The 21,263-nt window shown below is 34.6% G+C and overlaps 2 protein-coding genes across 2 annotated transcripts; both read right to left on the bottom strand.

The window, feature by feature from the left end:
- Nucleotides 1-1,261: 1,261 nt before the first annotated feature.
- Nucleotides 1,262-9,190, bottom strand: LOC112679985 (aminopeptidase N-like). The gene is made up of 10 exons (XM_025549945.1): nt 8,636-9,190; nt 7,376-7,531; nt 5,988-6,275; nt 5,686-5,866; nt 5,351-5,589; nt 4,190-4,373; nt 3,535-3,730; nt 2,929-3,203; nt 1,603-1,790; nt 1,262-1,521 (listed from the first exon to the last, which is right to left on the bottom strand). The coding sequence occupies exons 1-10, from the start codon at nt 9,103-9,105 to the stop codon at nt 1,413-1,415; spliced, it is 2,286 nt and encodes a 761-aa protein (XP_025405730.1). The 5' UTR covers nt 9,106-9,190; the 3' UTR covers nt 1,262-1,412.
- A 1,876-nt stretch (nt 9,191-11,066) lies between these two features.
- Nucleotides 11,067-21,052, bottom strand: LOC112679986 (aminopeptidase N-like). The gene is made up of 10 exons (XM_025549946.1): nt 20,947-21,052; nt 20,000-20,158; nt 17,223-17,510; nt 15,848-16,022; nt 15,528-15,766; nt 13,933-14,116; nt 13,437-13,632; nt 13,082-13,353; nt 11,334-11,514; nt 11,067-11,251 (listed from the first exon to the last, which is right to left on the bottom strand). Exons 1-9 carry the CDS (start codon nt 21,003-21,005, stop codon nt 11,341-11,343), a joined length of 1,746 nt encoding a protein of 581 aa, XP_025405731.1. The 5' UTR covers nt 21,006-21,052; the 3' UTR covers nt 11,067-11,251; nt 11,334-11,340.
- Between the last annotated feature and the right edge of the window lie 211 nt (nt 21,053-21,263).

Genomic DNA, 21,263 nt, shown 5'->3' with positions numbered 1-21,263 from the left:
AGGTCGAATTCCATCCGATTCACGGTCAAGCCTAATATGATTACGCGCACACCGTGAACTGGAAACTCGTCGTCATGTCGATTATGGGTGTCACGTGCTCGAACACGTCTTCCGCATTGTTCGACCGGCTGACATAAGCGTCAAAGGTACAAAAATGACCTATCATTTGCGCCAAGATCTGCAGGACATAAGCGCCAATAATATTGTATACCTGTTTTACCCGACATATGACATAACTGCCAAAATTAGTAGGTAGTTATTTAAAAATTGATATATTTTATAAAAATTATATTATATACAATTATCATGTCGATAACAAATTATAATATACATGAAAATCAATATAAACGTAATAATTCAATAAATTGGTTGATTTTTTTTTTTTAATCCCACTCTTTTCACGTATTCTGTACGATTTATTTCACCATACTGGTATTTCTTCCATTGAACAATTATTTCTTCGTGGGATATCCTTAATTTATTGATAGGAGGAGAGTTCATAAATAAATATGTAATTTTAATTATACATCAATTACTATATGAACGGAACAATGAGGTACCTACGATTTTGGCGCTTTCGTACGATACGATTTTGGTGCTTTTGTACCATACGACTTTTTTTTTTCTTATCTCATTTTAGTGCTCATGTCTTTCACCGTCTCGACCGACCCCGGTGGTTTACCTCATACCTGTTATAGTACGGATTCAAATCAACAGTAACCGTTCAACAGTCTTAACCATTGTCGATAATATGCAATGCAAGTAGTCGACAAGCGTGTTCGAACACACTTTACTGAAGTCTGCGCACGTAAACGTTCTGAATTCTACGAAACAGTATTCAATTTAGAAAATACTATTGGGTAAATAATTCAAAACGCTATTGAGACGAGGTAACATTATTACACATTGTGTTTTCAAATTTTTATTTTATTCAAATATATAATAAGATTCATTTAATTGTCTAATAAAATACATTTTTACATAAATATTAGTTAAAATAATATTACAGTAATAGATATATGGCTTTTTTCTCCTTTATTTTGTATTGATAGGAAATTTTACCATCGCAAGTCTGAGTGTATAATAATAGAATTAGTTACCGCTAATTAATTGATACTATTTAATATTTTTTAAAATATGGACTCTAAAATTTCATGACTTTGCTAAGTATTCAACGTAAATAATAAAATATAAATAGCCCTCTTAGTCAAAAATATTAATAAAACAAATTGAAATTGGAATTTAAAAATAACCACGGGAAATCAATTGTGTACATTAAGTATATATATATATATATATAAAAAAATCACTCCATTTTCATCGAAAAATAAAATCGTTATGTTTAATTCTTATGGACTAACACGATAGTCACTAATTAAATTCGTTCTCGATTAGAAATTTGTAAAATGGGTTTAATGGGCATTTTGTCGTGCACTAGTCAAATCTGAAGTCTCGGCTGGAAGCACGATTGAAGCCTTTTCGCTCACCTTAAAAGCAACGGTGTTGGTAACGTCGGACGTCCTAAAACACGCAAACAAGTTCGTTATAACAAGTAAGGACAATAATATAGTAATAAACTCGTATGATAAGTTGTCAACTGACTTTTCTGGCATTTTCTTTCTCTCGAATTTCTCCTGCGTTTTCTTCGGACAATAATCCATATTCAGTAATTTACACGCTTTACTTAAAACCGCGAACCAAGATCTCCTTAATATGAACAAACTGTTGTCGTTCGACTCGAGTAATTTGAGTTTTGCGGACAGGATTCCGGCCAATCTGATCACCTGGGGCTGCGAGCGAAAAGGAAAGATAAAAACGCGAAACACAAAGGGGGTGTATGCGTCATGTACACCGGTGGTATACTCGTATGATTTCTCTACCCTTAAGAACATTACGATTGCGTAAGAAAATGAGCGCAACATTTCAACATGTACAAAAATACGAATAGGTATTAATATTATACTATAATTGTTGACGTGTATATTTTACCCATATTGGATTATTGTATAACATTATAACAAATGGTCGAGACGACTTGTGACATGCGACGGTCAACGATTTGCTGCAGTAACTAGGATAACGTTTCAATAATTTGTATTGCAGTACACCGTACAATATTATCGATTGATACAAGATACGACACAATAATTATGACACAACGTTTATATTATTTTATTGAGGCTCAAATCACCAAATAAATTACCAATAAACGGTCTATTTATTACACTTTAGTCCGTTTATACCTATAATATTATAGTTTTATTTGTTTTATTTTGTCTATTTTTAATATTTTTACTGTAAGTTCTATCTTATTTCAATCTATTATATTCCAGTGTACTGCAGCCTGGCATGATCTAAATAAATAAATTTTATTGATACACGAAATGTCTTTAGTATTCTTAAATAATCAATAAAAATAATTGAATAGTTTTTTTTTTGCTGTACACAAAAAAAATATTTGAGGGACACCCCCCTTCGTCCCCTCTGCTCCATCGGATCCGTGTTTGACCTGGGAATAATAATTCCAGTAACATTTACGAAACTATTAAATATAAGCAATGATTTCCTAAAATATGTTATATTGAACGTTTTCACGGTTGCGAACAACGACAAAGTTGCATTACGTTTTGATAGGCAGAACGTACGCAATCGTAACAGTGAAAAAAATCCGTCCACAATCGTCACGCACCCACACCATGGGCGCAACTAGAGCCCAAATATTGGGGATGCTGAAGTTGCTGAAAATTAAATTAAACGATGTTTAACTGTGATGACTATAGATTATATAGATCTGAAAAAAAAAAACAGGAGTGCTCCATTTGAACTCTGGGGTGCTAAAAACCCTATTGCGCCCCCCTAGTTGCGCCTATTGCGCCCACACACACACACACACACACACATTAGGGACGATTGCAAACGATAATTTACCATTAAGCTCGTGTACCCTCTATCGTTGTCTTTGAGTATAATTATGTTCGAAAAACTTTCCATGGCCGAACGCCACGGCAGGGTGTTGTTCTCGTTTTGCAGGTACTCGGCCAGGCGTAACGGCACCGAATAGTCCAACTGGCCCGCGCCCGCCAAATTGAACGCGTCGTCTATCAACTGCGCGCGGTTCAACACGTGTATCTCCGCGGGCGCTTCCCTCAGCTGTTTGATCAGCGCCATCCAGTTGTCCACGTCGTAGTTCACCCTGTAGAAACCTGCATGAAAATAAACATCGAATTCCACTCAGGCAGCCTATTTACGAGGTAAAAAACAAATACACAAATAAAATGTTATCCGTGTATCGCATATATATTATTGTGCACTCGGCGGAGCATTATGGCTGCCGAGGACGTTTTGATCGTCGTTTCAACGAAACCGTCGGCAAATAAGTATTCCTCGATGTGACGTGCTTAGTACATTTATAGAAGTCGGTAAATCGGTTCTAAGATTGATTTTCAGTTTGCCAAAGAGAATAACGGGTATAGGCTACCTGATTTTGAAACACTATTACGATGTTTTGATGACACACATCGTTTCACCACTTACCACTCGATTTGATGTTAAATAAGAACCACCCTGAATTTTCAGGTGCAGGTATAATGGTCAAAGTTGATGTTTTGTTTGTCCAAAAACACGGTCGTGTGTAATTGAAATCCTTACTCGATTCGGTTGTGAACGTAAGACCGATGTGCCATGCTGGAGGAGTCGTCTCTCCAAGCTTTTCGTGATTGATGAATCGACTCTAAAAAATGTAATTAACATAACATGAAAAAACTACCGTATTATATTTATACGTAATTCAATATAAAAAAATTTAATTCACTATTTTAGAAAAAAAATCACTGTACAATCATTTGATGTTGAACAATAATTTTAGTTTTTAAAATTAAGTAATTTTTTTGATTATGCGGTTTCATCATTTCATATTGATACATTTTATTTATTTCGGTAATGTGTTTGATATTGTTCAAAACGTAAAATGAATCCAAACTTACATTTTCCATTCGAATTTTTTTTCCTTCAATATTTTTACAGAATTTTTGTAAAAGTTGTCGGTATGTAAAAGCGAAATAAAATAAATACTTATAAATTTTTACATTTTTACTTTACGAATTGACGTGCATTTTTTATTTATTTATGTATTGGGCTTAATAGTATATTGTATAGTTATTTTTTAAATGTACGAAATTAATTTAATTACTTGAGTCACTGAAAACGTGTTAGAAATATTATTTTTCGTAATCCTCAGCACTGGATATCCCGGCTGTAATGTCCAATTCGACATAAACTCGTTGACGGTCAGTTCATTGCCCAAGTCATAGTCATTATCATTCAATACATGGTCGAAAGACGAATACAAGTCATTTGGTTCTGCCACGCTTTCTCTTTGAAATAGATTTAACAATTATATATACAATTATAAACATTATTGGCATTTTATGATTGACAAATAAATAATATCAAATCATTAGATTATACTGATCATAAATCAGTAACTAATTGACATTCTGATCATACATTTAAAGCAAAATTATATGTTTAAATATGTATTTTTGGTTCTTAAATTAAACTGGCCTAACTGTACCATAACATGAAATTGTGACCGGCAAGGGTTTAGAGTACTCGAGCAAAACCTGTCATGTCAAGTAACGACTTCTAGCAAAATTTACCAATAACTGGATTGAGGTCGAGTCAATTTAAAAATTTTCAATAAATTTTCGATATTATAAAATTTCCATAAATATTACAATGTTTGAATTCAAAAGTTTTAATATTTAAAACCTTAACGATTTATTGTTATAATAATACCTTATAGCAAGAAAAAAAAAGTTTTAATGATATTGTTAAAATTCAATTTTAAATTAATTTATCTTCATTAATATTTCTCTAATCATATAATAAATATTGTTCAGGTGATCACTACAACATGTTTCTTACTTAATAGATAAGTGTATGTTTTATCATTCAAACAATAGCCAATAGAAAAATACAATTGTTTTACAATTGTGCAACATTTATGGTGGAGAGTGGTGTATAAACAAGTGTTAGTTTTATAGAATTAAAAGTAAACTGAAATCCGGTTTATCAGTAACAAACAAAATAAATATATTTGATTTTGTGCATGAAATATAAAATCAAAAAATATATAAGTCAATTTAATAATTTAATAACCATACAAAAAATTTTTTTTATAATATTGATATCCGTCTAAAAATATGTAATTATTTAAATTATTACAATTTCACCTGACCGTTTACCCGGGTCTAGATTTGATACCACTTTCCGATTATTTAAGCATTTTTTCCTATTAATACAAGCTGCTCGGTTCTCTTACTCGAGTATACCATTTAATCGCATATACCTATTAACGTTCAAGTAATGTCGAAGGGACAACTGAAAGAGTTTTTCGGTCACTAAGTATCTCAACATTCTCAGAACCGCCGGTGACTTCTTGTACGTTATCACGTCGAATTGATCTTCGATTTCATCCTGAGTGCATACCGATGAAGTTATCGAGCGCCTGGCCGTCTGGTCGTATGACAAAGCACTTTGGTGTATTTCAATTACAAACAGTTCTTCCATCGGCCAGCTCGGGCAAACCTATAACACACTCATCAGTAACTTCGGACGGGGTTTTTGACGTTTAGGTACGAGTAATAAACATCATTCTGATGAAGAAAATACACGAACGATTACCATTTTAGTGGCGAAGTACTCGAAATATGTGGCGAAACCCTCGTTCAGCCATAAATAGTCCCACCACTCGCAGGTTACCAGGTTACCGAACCACTGATGAGCGAACTCGTGCTGCACAAGCTTGAATACGCTCATCTTCACAGCGGTTGTCGAGTTCTCCTGCAGCCGGATGTAATTCTCACTGCATGGATAGCAAAATTAAATTACAAAAAATAAACAGATAGTAAAGCCTTAAAATTAATGTCGTCCGGAGGCCCGTCGAAGTACTATCGTACCTGTGGAACTAACGAGACGCGTCTTACCGAAAAATATTTAGTCCCCAATTTTCCATCCCCGCTCTAAAATCTGGTATGACCAGCATGTCCATTTTGGGAAGCGTGTACTCGATTCCCGTATACTCTTCCATCACCTGAAGCCGTTTCGACGCTTCGACACCGATGTACTCGGTCTGGTTCATGTACATATTCTGCGTGTAAGCCGTGATTTTCGAATAATTCTTGCTCGGTTCGAATTCGCCCACGTAGATGGCCACCAAGTAAGTGGACATCGGCGGAGTGCTCTCAAAATAAACCGTTTCCGTGTCGTCTGGACTAAAATCGTGATTTTACATTATTGAAATTTAATCAAAACTCTCGGTCAAAACTAATGGCCAGTCTTCTACAATGATTATGATTGTTTTATATTTATTTTTGGATTTTTTTCAATGCCTTCGTGTTTTTATTTTATATTTCAAATTCGAATATTAAACACGTTTAACTACAGAAAAAAATATATAACAGCCATGGTTTTCTAATTATTGTGATAATAATTGTGCGGCTTCTCATACGCGGTTTATCACACTTCTTTAAACATCTAAGCTTGTATACTTATTTATTTATCAATGAAATATGTTCATGTATCAGACACGCTACGTTGAAGTTTATTGCACTATATCAGTCGATCTTAAAATAATATATCCGTATCATTATTATATTATCAGTATAATGATAGCGTTGATATTTTATAAGTACTATATCATTGCAAAACTGCAAGAATGTACTAAAAAAAAAAAACCATGAATTCCGAATCGTAATCCTAACATACAATTTTTAGTTATTTATTATGCCTTATTTATTTAAATAAATATAGTATATTGGGTCCACGATTTATTAAGGGAATAAATCAACGAATCACATCCTTAAAGAACAATTATAACAAACATGATTTACTGCGCTTTTCGATAAAACTGCAGTGTACAGAACAATAGCTGATAACAAGATTGGAAAACATGCAGAATAATACGCAATAATTCAATTACAATCGACACTTATGTATACATTTAAGTGTTCAATGCACGAAATTTATTTACCGCTACGACTGTACTTTCCCTATTACTAAGTTGAAAATCTAAATAGACATTATAAAAAATACAATTTTATCATCTAACACCAATAGAACTGTTGATAACAAAAATCATAATACTATAAAATAGTGCTATTGGTTGGTTTTTCTCATTTACTATAATTCCGACGAAACTGAATACTTAATATGTACATATACGTATGTAACTATTGAGTGAAAATTCAAAGTACCGTAAGAGTTATTTAAAGGACAGCGGTAAAAAGTTACGTGGGCCACTAGTTGCCGGTACCCAATGTAAACTCACTTAAAATCTTACCAGCTCACCGTTTTCTTTGTTATATCCACTCACCCGTGTTCGATGGCCCGGATCGGCATGTTGGACAGCGCGATCTGGTTCTTTTTCTTCACCACGGATATATTAAACACGACTTTGTACACGGGTTCGTCGTAACACGGAAAAACTCTCCTCGCGTACGTCGGCTCGAAATCCGTCACCACCAACCACCTGTTGCATTTGTAACGCTGTAATAGGTGTGCGCGTGGAGGGGAAAAACGGAACGGTTAAGAAAGCTTTTGCCGACGTTCGCGATCGAGGGACAACGGTGCATTAGTATTACGAGTAAACCGCTCATCGCGCAGACATCGTAAATCGATTGTAAACGGATTTCGCATACATGTCGGTTTCGCTGTAATAGCACTTACCCTATCAAGACTCAGACCGGGCACAGTGATTCACGTGACATCGTATATTGAAGATACGCTACAATCCCACTAGAACTTACATTTATACCACATTTATATGCAGTAGAAACTCGATTAACAGTCCCTCTCTGTTCTTCGTCATCGCTATCGTTAATGAAATTCGTTGCGGCAACTATCAAACGTATACACATTTTTTCTGATATCCATGAGAACACCCCGAAAAACGCGACGCGAACGAACAAATTAAAATATATTATCCGGTCTTACGGTTACATAAAATACGAAATATTGCAACTAAAAAAGCTCGAGCGTCAGGAAAACGAAAAAAAAAAACAGATTATTTTGGTTAAAATCGACGGTTTCGGTTCAGTTGTGTTCGGTTGGCTATCGGTAGTATATACGTGCATCGTGTTTTGTGAAAATACACACGTAAAATGTGTACGTTTATTGCAAAATTTCTGTTAATCGAGTTTCTACAGTACGTGGTGTGCGTGCGCGCAATTCGAACGGTTGCCAATTTCGCCCTGCATTTTTTGTGATTTCTTTACGTTCGGTTTGGTACCAAAGTTGGCTATTGAACTTTTAACCGATAATTTCAAGCGCCTGCGCAACAGCGCAGATGTCGATGAGATAAATCGTTTTGAAAATTACGGAACGCCTGCAGAACGCTAACAACAAGTAGGAACTCGGTAATCGTTTCTAGTCCACGCGGTAACCGACCGAACCACAGTATCTCGTACGTTTTTTTTTTTCTGTAAACATTTTTTCGTGGAGAAAAGGTTCCGTTCCAGAAATCAGAGCCACGACCGTTCGGACTTGAGATGAGGACGATACGATTCGGGAGCGTCCGATGGGCGCGTCTACGGCCGTACCGAAGTATAACTTGTGAGGGGGGGTGCACACTCACTTGGCGGTCACCGGTTCCTCGCCGTAGGAAATGGCGAACAGGCCGGTGGAGTCGTTGCGCACCGTGCCGCCGTACGACACGGTCACCACGTACGCGCGGTCGGCCGCCACGCGCGCGGCCAGACGGATCTCGAACTGCTCGTCCGCCGGCCGGTGCACCAGCCGGTCGACCGCGACGTCGGCGCCGAGCCGCGAGTCCGTCACCGTCGCGCTGATCACGTCCAGGTCCTTCGCGTTCAACGTGATCACGTCCGTGGCGTGGCGTGCGCGTATCGCTATCCTGGCCACGCCGTTGAACGCGGCCGCGGGCCAGACGGTGCGCGGCTCCAACCGCAGCTCGTACGACTCGGGCCGCGTGGCCGCCGGCAGCCTGCACGCGGCCGCGCAGCCAGCACCGTGACCGTGGACCGGCCGCGAGCCCGGGGACAGCACGTAGTACACCAGTAGCGCGGCCGCGGCGAGCGGCGACATGGCTGCTGCTGCTGCCCGACACACTAGACCGATGACGGAAAAAAAACGTGCGCGGCGACCCGACGGACACGTCGTCAACGCAACACTACCCGTCCCGTGCGCAGTAGCTGTTCGCCGCCGCCGCCGTCGTTATCTTATCTGACGGTCGAGTGCCGCGAGCTGAACGCGCGTACCGTTGCCGTTAACACTGTTGCCGTTAACACTGTGACGCGGGGCTCGTGTCCCGGTCACCCGTTTTATTTCGTTTTTCTCGAGCCGTGGCCGGACGGAGAACCTTTCAACTACCCTCTCGCCGACCCTAATCGAAACGTCCCGTCACGGTCGGCGAGCGGTTTTCCGCACGGTTTATTACACGCGTTTCCGACGCGGGGCGGGGACAGTTGAAAGTGTTCTCTGTTTTTACGTATCTCGTTACGCGGATGGCCGCGGGGAATATTCGGACCGTTCTCGATCCCGCCGAAAGCGCCAACGGACCAACGTGTCCTCGGGAGCGCGCGGATTTACGCTTTACATTTACCACACCTTATAAACCCTCGGCGGATTCACTTGGTCGCGTTGACACGTATGCTTTGTACTTAAGAAACCAGCCGCCGATCCGTTTGGCTTTTTTGATGTAAAAATATTCTTTTTCTCGTTTTCGTAAGTCATTCGCAAGCATCATATTTTGAGCACCCAATACAACTCAATAATTTCAGATCGTTAACTCAATAAGTGAGTAATATTCGGTTAAAATAATAATCATCTATTATTTTATCCCATTTTAAATATTAAATTTATCTGTTTCTCTATCATAAATGAACGCTGCAATTGTCTACTGTTTATTTATCTAGACATTTTTTTTTTATTCACGATATTTAATTAATATTTTAAGTGCTTCGGGGACTCGAGGATTTTGACACGCATCATCCGGGTAACTGAGACAAAACTATTCACTAATGAAAATGTTTAATCAAAACTAATATGATTGGAAAAGTACTAATACGTTTTCCTTAATTATGACGAACATTTATACACCCTAATGAATATTGATCAAATGTAACTATAATATAATATATTATATTTGTGGGCTTCACCAGGAATAACCATATTTAATAACGTCAATTGTTTATATTTGGGCAATGGATAACAATTAACAATCCTTGTTTTCTACTGTTTCTTGGGAAAACCATTAATATTTTCTTGGAAATAAATCCTTTTATCAGTTTCAGCAGTTTTATTTTTGTTAATTTTATATTAAACAAATGTAAAATATCGTGATGCGCTAAATGGCCATCGGGTAGTTTATAGCTATTCATCACCAAGTTCGCTAGTGTTTTTCATCAGTATCGGTCTTATCACGATAAGCGTTTACACTTAAATAAAATTTAAAAATAAATATATATATTTTTAGTTGAATTTAAGGCATTTAAAATGTTTGTTAATTATAAAAATAAAAAAACTTTAAAATCCAGACACGCTTAAATTGCCTCAAACAAATACAAAATGTTTCATTTTTGATAAGCCATATATATTTTTATTTTTATTTTTTGATGATTATCAAAAAAAAATCATTATTTTTTAAAAATAATGTCTGCTTTTTATCTAGATGATTTATGATTATTTTTCATCTGTAATAAAGATAATTTTATAATTTTAGCCTTCCTTATTTTTATCTTATCTAAATCAATTTTTGATATATTATCTTAATATTTATCTAAACCAAAAATTATTTATCCATGCTCAACAGTGTTAATATTAGTTTACATTATTCGTAACTTTCTTTGAAGGAAAACAAATTAAATACAAATTTAACTCAAACTAATATCATATATTTTATCTACGTTTCTGTTACGAATATTAATTACGTGATTAATTATTTTAACGTTAAATGATTAATTAATGAAGGTAAACTACAGTTTAATGGTTTAAAATTGTATAATATACATTATAACTCTATGATATTTTTATAATGTCTATTTGATCGATCGGCGTATATGTAGAACGAACATATATCATGTGAAATCGATCAAGTCGATTGAGTGAATCTGATATGGTGTAAATCGATTTTTCCAAGTCAAGTTGAACTTTCGATTGTTATTGTTATACCGAAGCTGTTTTTGTTCATATTACGCCGATCGCCGTCACGTTGTTGTCGACGGCTGGTACTCTAAACGAAACATAATAATTAACACCAGTGATGCAGTATCGAAAATGCAAATAAATGGAACAAGCATTATTGTGTATTTTACCTGTTCATCATTCTTCGAAATATTGCAATGGATTGGTTGAACAAAACCTTTGGTCGACTTTACACATCCATGCCAGTATCAAATTCGATTCGTCTATCACGTGGGATTCGACAATTCGTCCGTTCAAGATGAGCTCTTTGAGTTTTCTATTTACGTTTCCAATCAGTTTACCGAAGCGAGTCTAAATGTAGTGTAATACATATATTTAAATACATCACGTGTATTGTTATGCGGTGACGATTTTCGGGGTGGGAATAACAAATAATAATTATTATAAAATATAATTTTATTTTTGGACACATAACCCGATATGAATAAAAAAAGATTAATATTTTACACGAACTCCGAGTTTAATCAAGGATGTAAAAGGTCCTTTTAAAAAGCAATGATATAATTGGAGTACTGCCCTTGAATTCCCTCTAATAATTTGGCACTCATAGTCAGATTACATAGTTAAGTTCATTTTATACAGAAATAATATTATTATGTTTTATTTTTATATAAACAAATTCTCTATATAATTTTCTTTATCTTAGAAATATTATTAAAATAGTAGCATAACAGTTTGTATAATAATAGATGATAAAACAATTGAAATGAGAAGAATTAATTTGAGGTTTTGTATGTCTTTAATGAAAATTGTTCTTATGTTATTAATAGTATATATTTGCTGATCCTGGGATGAAGGAAATCCATTTTCCTACTGCTGGTACTCCCGCTGCTGCCGCCACTGGCTGCTCCTTCCCATCCGATCAGCCGCTGCTGTTGCTGGATGATCCCCCTCCCTCTCCCAGCCACCCGATCCACTGCGTTTTTGTTAACGTATATGACCAAAAGTGGGACGAACAGCATAGAACCAGCAGAACCAGCTATCGGTCATGTTATAATGTACAAGGTTAACGATGACGTGGCGGCGGAAGGATCAGCAGAGGACCAGCAGGGCCAGCTATCAGTCATATACGTTAACAATAACGTGGCGGTGGTGGCGATTCGTGGGAGGGTGACCAGCAAGCAACGACAACAGCGAAAAATCGGGTGGGAAGGACCAGTTAGTGGCGGTGGCAGTGGTAGAACCAGCAGGATCAGTAGCACCAGCAGGACCATGAGGACCAACTGGAGAACAATGCATTTCTTTTGTCCTATGATCGGTTAATATAAATATACAATCGGTATATACTACTGAGGTTCATAAAAAATACAGTAGGAATAAATAAATAGATTTACTAAGAATATTTAATATATTGAAGTATTAAATTAAAAATAGATACCGCTTGTGTTTATAAAAATACCCCAGTTCAACAAATGTAATTATCTTTTTAATGGTGAAGAAAGTATCTACTGGTTGTTTCAAATTCAGTTATCCCATTGATGAGTGGTGGAAGATTTGATCAGATACTCAATGCTCTGTTTTTAAAATATGGAAATAAATCTGAACTTAAAAATATCCAAATGATATAATTGTATAAATCATCTTGATAAAAGTATCTGTATTTACTATTTACTCTATATATCTTTACTCTTTACCCTAAAGGGCGTTATTATTTATGTAAATTTTTCTCTTTTCAATAAATTATTATTATTATTATTATTAATGCGATCTGGCTACAGTAGTGAATTTAGACCTATGACTTCACAGACAGACTACAATTACTGATCAATAGAATCTTTGTGTAATTTACGGATTACGTAATTATGTACGGGTAAAGACTGTAAAAATGGTTTAATGTTAGCGATTATCATTGTTTTACCCATAAATTTTCGGATTTTTTTAGGATATGATTTGACTTCGCGGTCGAAAAACACCTCAAAGCCGAATACCACGGTATTGTACTGTTCTCATTTTGCAAGTATTCGGCAAGGTGTAACGGAACCGAATAGTCCAACTGGCCCGCGCCCGCCAAATTGAACGCGTCGTCTATCAACTGCGCGCGGTTCAACACGTGTATCTCCGCAGGTGCTTCGTGAAGTTGCTTAATCAGAGCCATCCAGTTAACCATGTCGTAGTTTACCCTGTAGAAACCTTAATGGAAATAATTATAAAATAAAAACAAACACGCCTCTCTGCCCGAAGAAATCGTTAAAAGTATATTTTTGTTCGAATACCGATTGATTGTGTGTTGAATATGTACCATCCTGAATTCCGTGGGACGGGTATTACGGTAATTTTTGATGTTTTGTTCGACCAAAAACGCGGTTGCATGTAATTGAAATCTTTGCTCAGTTCAGTCGTGAACGTGAGACCAATGTTCCATGCCGAAGAAGAGTTTTCTTTAATTACCGGGTGAATGACGAACCGACTCTATAATAAATAATATATTTTTATTGAATTGAATAAATACGTACGGAAAAATATCTATGGAATAAACAGTAAAAATATGTTAAAATATGACTAATACATAATATAAAATTGAAAAATTTAGGTTTGATGATGAAAAAAGAATTGTAAAAATGAAATATATTATTTTATAGTAATTCGATTTAAGGGATGATATGACTATAGGCGTGGAAATATGCGCATATTTCTATTGTTTAATTACAAAACAATTAACTCAGTATACCTAATATAATAATATAGTTTCAGACAAACTGTACAAATTACTTGAATCACTGAGAGTGTGTTTGAAGTATCATTTTTTGTTATCTGTAGCACAGGGTATCCCGACTGTAACGTCCAATTGGACATAAACTCGTTGACTGTCAATCCATTGCCGATATTATAGTTATTTTCATATAAAACTTTATCAAAAGATGCAAATAAGTCATTTGGTTCTACCACACTGTTTCTTTAAAATAAATTCAACAAATTGTTAGTAATAATAATAATGTTCATAAATTAATTAAATCATCATTTTTTTCATGAATATATTCTTATATTCTAACTAATATTAAACATCATAGACATGAGATTGCTTACGAAGCCCTTTTTTATCCCATACAGATACATTTGATTAACCCCTTTCAAGGATTTACCTCTTCTGAGTTTAGGGTTACTTCTCCCGTGGTAAATAACAATCTTTTTTCCGATTTTATTCAAAACAATTTTATGGACTTCATTATTTTTATATTATTATGGTTATACAGACGGTTCCATTTATCCTCTCTCGGCTGGCTACTCATTTTCTATCTCCAAATTATACATTTCATTTAAAAAAAAAAATTACCCCCTTCTTCATTTTCCTTTACAACTGAGTGTTTTGCTATTATAGAAGCTCTCAATTGTATCTCTTCTTTCTCAAATAAAAAGTTTTTAATTGAATCGGACTTTTCTAAAAGTCTTCTCAATTCCTTCTTTCTTAATTCCCATCTATCTCTATTAACTCTCTGTATTTAGTCTATCATTTTTAGCCTTGGCTAATTAGACTTCAATATTCAGTTTCTTAGTGTTCCTAGTCATGTGGGGATTCGCGAAAATGAATACGCCGATTCCTTAGCAAAATCTTCCTCTAATTTTATTAGTCCTTATTTTTCCCTAATTCATCGGTCAAACTTTACCCCTCTCTACAACATCATATTTTTAACTATTGGTCTGTTTACTGGCATAATCTACCCGCTAAATTTGCCTCCAGATTCAAATCTATTGTCCCCAATGTTATTAATAATATTTGACTTAAAAATCTATTGTTACCTATATTATTCAGTTTGATCGTCTACGTACAAGGTATAATTTATTACCCTCACACGCTTAAATATTAAATTTAAATGATTCTTCATTTTACACTCTGTATATGGAGGAATTAATCCACGATTTGTGTCATACTTTTTTCGATTGTCCTTCGCTCTCCATTAAACATCAGAACTTGGTTTCTTTCCTTAACTCCCTGAATGTTCCATTTAATCTCTACTCCATTCTAAATTCTAACTCTGAACAGGTCATTATCATTATTATTTATTTTATTCAGGAGGCTGGCTTTATCATCTGATTGTTTTTGTTTATATACTTTAAATTGTTATTTTTAGTTATATTTTGTTTTATATTATTTATTACTCAGTTTATCTTTTATATATTAGTTGTTAATATTTTAATATTTTGTAATTGTTGAACTAGATTTATTAATATAAGCTAATAAAAAATAAAAAAAATGATTTTTGTGAATAATATCGTATTCAGTTCCTAATAAAAACATTTTGTTAAATAAATAATATCGATGATTATTATCATTATCGAAAAAAAAATATTTAAAGTTTATAATTCACCTTATAGCGGATAAATAATTTCGAATGGACAACTGGAACAATTTTTCGGTTACTAAATATCTTAGTGATCTCAAAAGTGACGCCGACTTCCTGTACGTTGCCAAGTCGAATTGGTTTTCGATTTCTTTAGGGCTGTTCGCCGGCGAGGTTAACGGTCGATCAACGCGTTGATCGTATGACAACGCATTTTGGTGTATCTCGACCACGAAAAGTTCTTCCATCGGCCAAGCCGTGTTCACCTGCGTGGCACCCATATGCGGTACAAGCTGAATTAACGACACAGGATTTCAACGAAACACCGCAAGGCAGAGACGGTTTACCATTTTAATGGCGAAATACTCGAAATACGTGGCAAAACCCTCTTTCAGCCACAAATAGTCCCACCACTTGCATGTGATCAGGTTACCGAACCACTGGTGCGCGATTTCATGCTGCAAGACGAATAACTCGCTCATCGCCATCGATTTAGTGTTCTTTGATATGGCTAAGCTTTCCCTGCGCAAAATTCGAAAAAATACGTCAGTCCGGCAAAACTATTCAGCAGAGGCGTATCCAGGGGGGGTTAGGGGGCTATAACCGACAGTCTGCAGTATTAAGTCTATTTTAGAATTTACGATTGTATTTATTGTTATGTGTGCCGCTTAAAACAGCATATAATAATAATAATATAAATTATGATCGAGTAAAATGCCTCATATTTTATATTAAATCAATAATTATACGGACTGAAAATGATAATTATAAATTAGGTAATAATTATTACCTATTTACCTTACTTATTGCTTACCTACTTCATAGTGTTTTTAGGAAAAAACACTTAGTGTCAATTTGAAGCGTATATAAATATGTTTAATTATTTAAATGTGAAATACGTTATTAAAATTAAAAAATTGTAAAACCAAAAACAGTTTATTTCATTTTTTAAACCATTGCAATTTAAAAAAAAATGTTTCAAAAATGTTCCACGGGGCTATTGGTAATTTAAGTAATAATCTTAAATTATTTAAAAGATTTGTTTACGTTAATCATTTTTAAACACTGAGAACCGAGAGGCATTTAGCTTCATCATATGTGCGAAATAGATATAAATGTCAGTGTACGTCTTTATACTCGATATGGTATAAAGACATGCATTGATAGGTGAATTGCTCTATCACATCATAGTATCCTACCATCTACAGATCGACTGTCACTTAATTTGTACATTCCTAAGATTTACTAACTAGAGTTTAAATTTATGCACCAAACCCACCCCAAATCCTCTCAAATTTCAGGCACTCATCACCATTGTTAAATAAAGGGGCGAACTTTCCCATAAAAGTACGTGTTTGGCACCACTGATTCATGTGTAATGTACTATTCTTTGAGAAAGTATTTAAATACTTTATTAAAATTTCAAATGTACATTTTTGTCACATCACGTATGGTACGACACAAACCCACGGCTTTGGTTTATTAGACAAAACGGTGTAATTAAAAGTCGGATCCCGGCTTTACGCTATTGTTGTGTACATATTTCGTTATGATAAAGTATAACACTGTTAACGTTGGGGGGAGGTGTTGCTATATCTGTAACACCCACTCCTGGCTACGCGCTTGTGTACACGGGTGTGCATTAAGATACCTTTATTTATTATTATTATACTAGTATACTATGGATAGATATATTATAGTATATTATAAATCCTTTCTTACGGAATAACGTTCAGACCCCAGGACTCCATCGCGTAGCAAACGCGGCATGGTGCGAACAACAGATCCAACTTCGGCAGGGTGTACCTGACGCCCGTGTAATCCGACATCGCCTGGAGGTATTTCGGGGCTTCGGTCTGGATGAGTTTCCTCCGGGCCGCGAACAGCTTTTGCGTGTAGACCGTCACGTTCGAACCGTTTGTATTCGGCACGAACTCGCCCACGAAAAGGTTTACCATGTAGGTCGACATCCGCGGAGTGTTCTCGAAGAATACCACTTCCACGTCACCACTTTTAAACAATTAAACACACGAGCGGCCATTACGTTCACTTCGATTAAATGTGCCTACTCGTATATCGTAAATATATTTGACTATTTACATTTTATAGTATCGTAGCACGGCGACAATGCGAATCACAGTATCTCACATAATCACATACTCCGAACACTCGTTGTTCGTTAATAAATTAATTAAATCGTTATAATTAATTTTTTTTTAAATTAGTCACTAGTCACTAGAAATTAATGTAATTTAGTCTTAATGTTTTAAGAATTAAGAATCTGACAATAACAATGCTTAAAAAATCTATTTAAAAGTATTTGAAATATTTTTTTAGTATATTTGTGTTTAAATACCTATTTGAAATACTTTTAAAAAGTATTTTTAACAACATTGCATGTATGTCAAAAGAGATATTGCATAAATATTTACCATTATCAACTGAACTGTTATTAGATAACGGATATTCTTATGATTAAATAGTCCGGCGATATTGTATCATCATTGATTATAACACAGTTGTATCCTATTTCTAATTTATTTTTTTTTTATTATTACGTTGTAGTGCGGATGATTATTTTAAATTCCTAGTTACATTTTTTAGATTCTGAGAGGACGTTATTTTTTTATTTTATTTTGGTGCTTATTTTATTTTTACTATCAATGCTTTTTCTCGTGGTAAGAATCCAACATAACTGCCACATGTATTGTGTATTGTATATGTTGTAAATAGTTTCTAATTCGATTAGATATTGAACTAGGAAGGTACCTATAATATAATAAATGTCTTTTTTTAAGATGAAAGAATATCCCATTTTTATGTTATTTAATCGTCTCATTTATGATATCATGTTTTCCGAATAATTGAATACTTGGAATTTCGATCGTCATTCAAAGCAATATGGATAAAACCGTCTCAAAGAAATGGCAGATAACTTAGCATTGCAATGGAATTTGAATTGAGCATTCCTAACAATTGTCAAAAAATTTCCTTTCGGAGTTCCAATGAACTTCGCCCCAATTGAAAGCAATGTGCTTATAAACTCGTGAAAGCCAAACCTTCCACTAAGGACTAAAAACGTTTTGAAGGTGTTGCGTTGTTCTTAATTCACCTCGTATTCTAGTGTCCTTTATTAAATGAATGAAAAAAAAAAAATCAGTTTTCAATTTAAAAATATCCAGCATCTGTTTTTTTTTTTTAATATACCACATCAATGATATTATTTTAATTTAACAAAAACGTATATGAAGGAATTCAATTAGTCAATAAAAGTAATGCATTTTAGGAGATTAATGAATGATAAAATAAAAGAGAAATACGTGAGTCATTTTTTTAATTAAAAATCCTCGGCTGATACCAAATAAATATCAAGAACTGTAAAACAAGGAATGTTTTAGATATTAAAACTCGGTTGAAATATTTTATCATTGTATTTTATTTTACTTAAATTTTTGTAGTTTTTTTATTGGTATATTATTTATTTTTGAATAAAACATGATGTAAATAACAATTAAGTGACAAAATATTATTATTATAAATTGTGTTATACTTTTGGGCTCCTATACCGTTCATATATATAAATAAAAAATAAATAAATAAATAGAAAAATTAAAAATAAAAACTATTTTAATTATGAATGGTAAATAAACAAGAATAATATAATACGTTGCAGTATCATGAGTGTAAATTTATTGGAGACTTTAATCTCAAATACAACTTTATTACAAATCTCTTCGATTAGTGTTGAAGTACCAAAGAATGTCACAAACTATAATAATATAAAAAACCTAGGAATATCAATCATAAGATTACTCTATACATTATAATGGACCTTAATATACACCGATCCCCTTTCCTTGACGACTACAGTTCAAGGATGATATACAGTTAAAATAGTGTATTACAGCTATATAATTATTAAAAGACTGACTAAGTTTTGGAGATTAAAAAAAAAAAACTCTTAATTGTTTTTTTTAAAACAAAGCATAATGAAAATAATTAATAAAATATTACGTTGAAATTATATTTACTATTACGATGAGTAAAATAATATTGTGAAGATCATGTTCACTGTATACCATTTTTTAATTTTAGAATAATATTAAATTGCGATAAAAAAACAAATAAGTTTAGTTTCTAAGGAGGGTATTTTTTTTTCAACAAACACATAATATTAATTTATAAATGTATTGTTAAATACACTAAAAAATTAACATTAATTATTTTTAGTAAAAAATGTAATTTAAAAATTAAATATTATATTCTTCGAATATTCGAAAATAGTTTTCCAAAAATAAAATTAATCATTTTAAAACCTAACATTTGTGCTATTATAGATTTAATTTTTTTTTTTAAATGTATATATAACTTTAAATTAAATACTTTTGGGTACTTATAAAAATCATTTTGGAATCTTATTAAAAACAAAAGTAAATCACAATCAAAACGCATATTTGAAATGATTACCACGGTATAATGTAACGCTCGGATTTACTCACTTGAGAACTTCGATATTCCGGATTGGCATGTTGGACAATGCGATCTGGTTCGTTTTTTTCATCACGGATATGTTGAAGACGGCTTTGTACGCAGGCTCGTCGTAACACGGAAAAGCTCGCCTCGCGTACACCGGCTCCAAATTCATTATAGCCAACCACCTGCACAGCGAAACGATTTTTTTTTTTTTTGTTCTCCAATACTCGAGAACGGCCATTCAACCACGACTACCGAATGCAGAATACTTCATTACGGAACAATAGAGCCGCCTATTGAGCGTATTAATGAAACAACGTTAAATGTGCATAAAAAACATCTAAATAATTATATTAATATTCGTAACAGAAATTAGAAAAGAATACTAAGGATAGTAAGAACAAAAATTCATAATCGGGTATTTTGAGGAATATATTTTGAAAAGTTCTCTACAGACCAACACAGTCAAATTGTTTGCACATATATTTCTTATTCGCGTCGGCTAATCTAAATTTGAACGTGTTTTTTCTAACACCCGCTCAATTATCGGGTGCTCGGGCACAATAGACGCCGTAAGAAATTCCGTCAGGGGGGTGCATCATGCATAGTACATACACTGATTTCTAAATATTACTCGAATTATTTAAATGAAATTTGTAGGAATATTTTTTCAAATTGTATGACTAGGTATACAAAATTATTTTCGTTTTTTTTTCGACGGCTACAAATTAATGCAGACTACTAAAAAATCCGATAATGATAACGATATCTTCTATCCTATAGTCTTATGTTATGTTTTCTTTTTTTTAATCTAGGGGTATGCAAGTGCACTCTCTTGCGCTCCTCTCGCGGCACCTATGTACTCAGCTATATATCGTTTGATTTTCAGACACTTAGATTGTTGCCCGCGGTCAAATGTTCCGCGTTCCGTCATCGGGGACGTGGCTCGAAAGCATAACAAAGGGACACTTACTTGGTCGTATTGCCCTCCCGGTACGGCTTCGTATTCAATCCGGTCTCATCAGTTCTCATTTTGCTGGCGTACAATATCGTCACCGCGTACGTCCTGTTCGCGATGACGGGATCGTCGAGACGAATCTCAAGTTGTTCGTCGTGCCTGCGGTTGACTATCCGGCGAACCGGCAAATATTTATCGAGTTCGACGTCCGTCACGTACGCTTCGGTAACGTTTAGGTCCTTTGCGTTCAAAGTGATCACGTGAACGGTGCACACGGCTAGTACCGTGATCCTCGCCTGTCCGCTGAACGTGGAATTGTATCCGTCGAAATC

The sequence above is a fragment of the Sipha flava genome, unplaced genomic scaffold (assembly GCF_003268045.1).
Source record: "Sipha flava isolate LNK unplaced genomic scaffold, YSA_version1 171_pilon_pilon, whole genome shotgun sequence".
NCBI lineage: Eukaryota > Metazoa > Arthropoda > Insecta > Hemiptera > Aphididae > Sipha > Sipha flava.
Note: the sequence above shows the minus strand (reverse complement) of the source record. Positions and strands in the feature narration are given on the sequence as shown.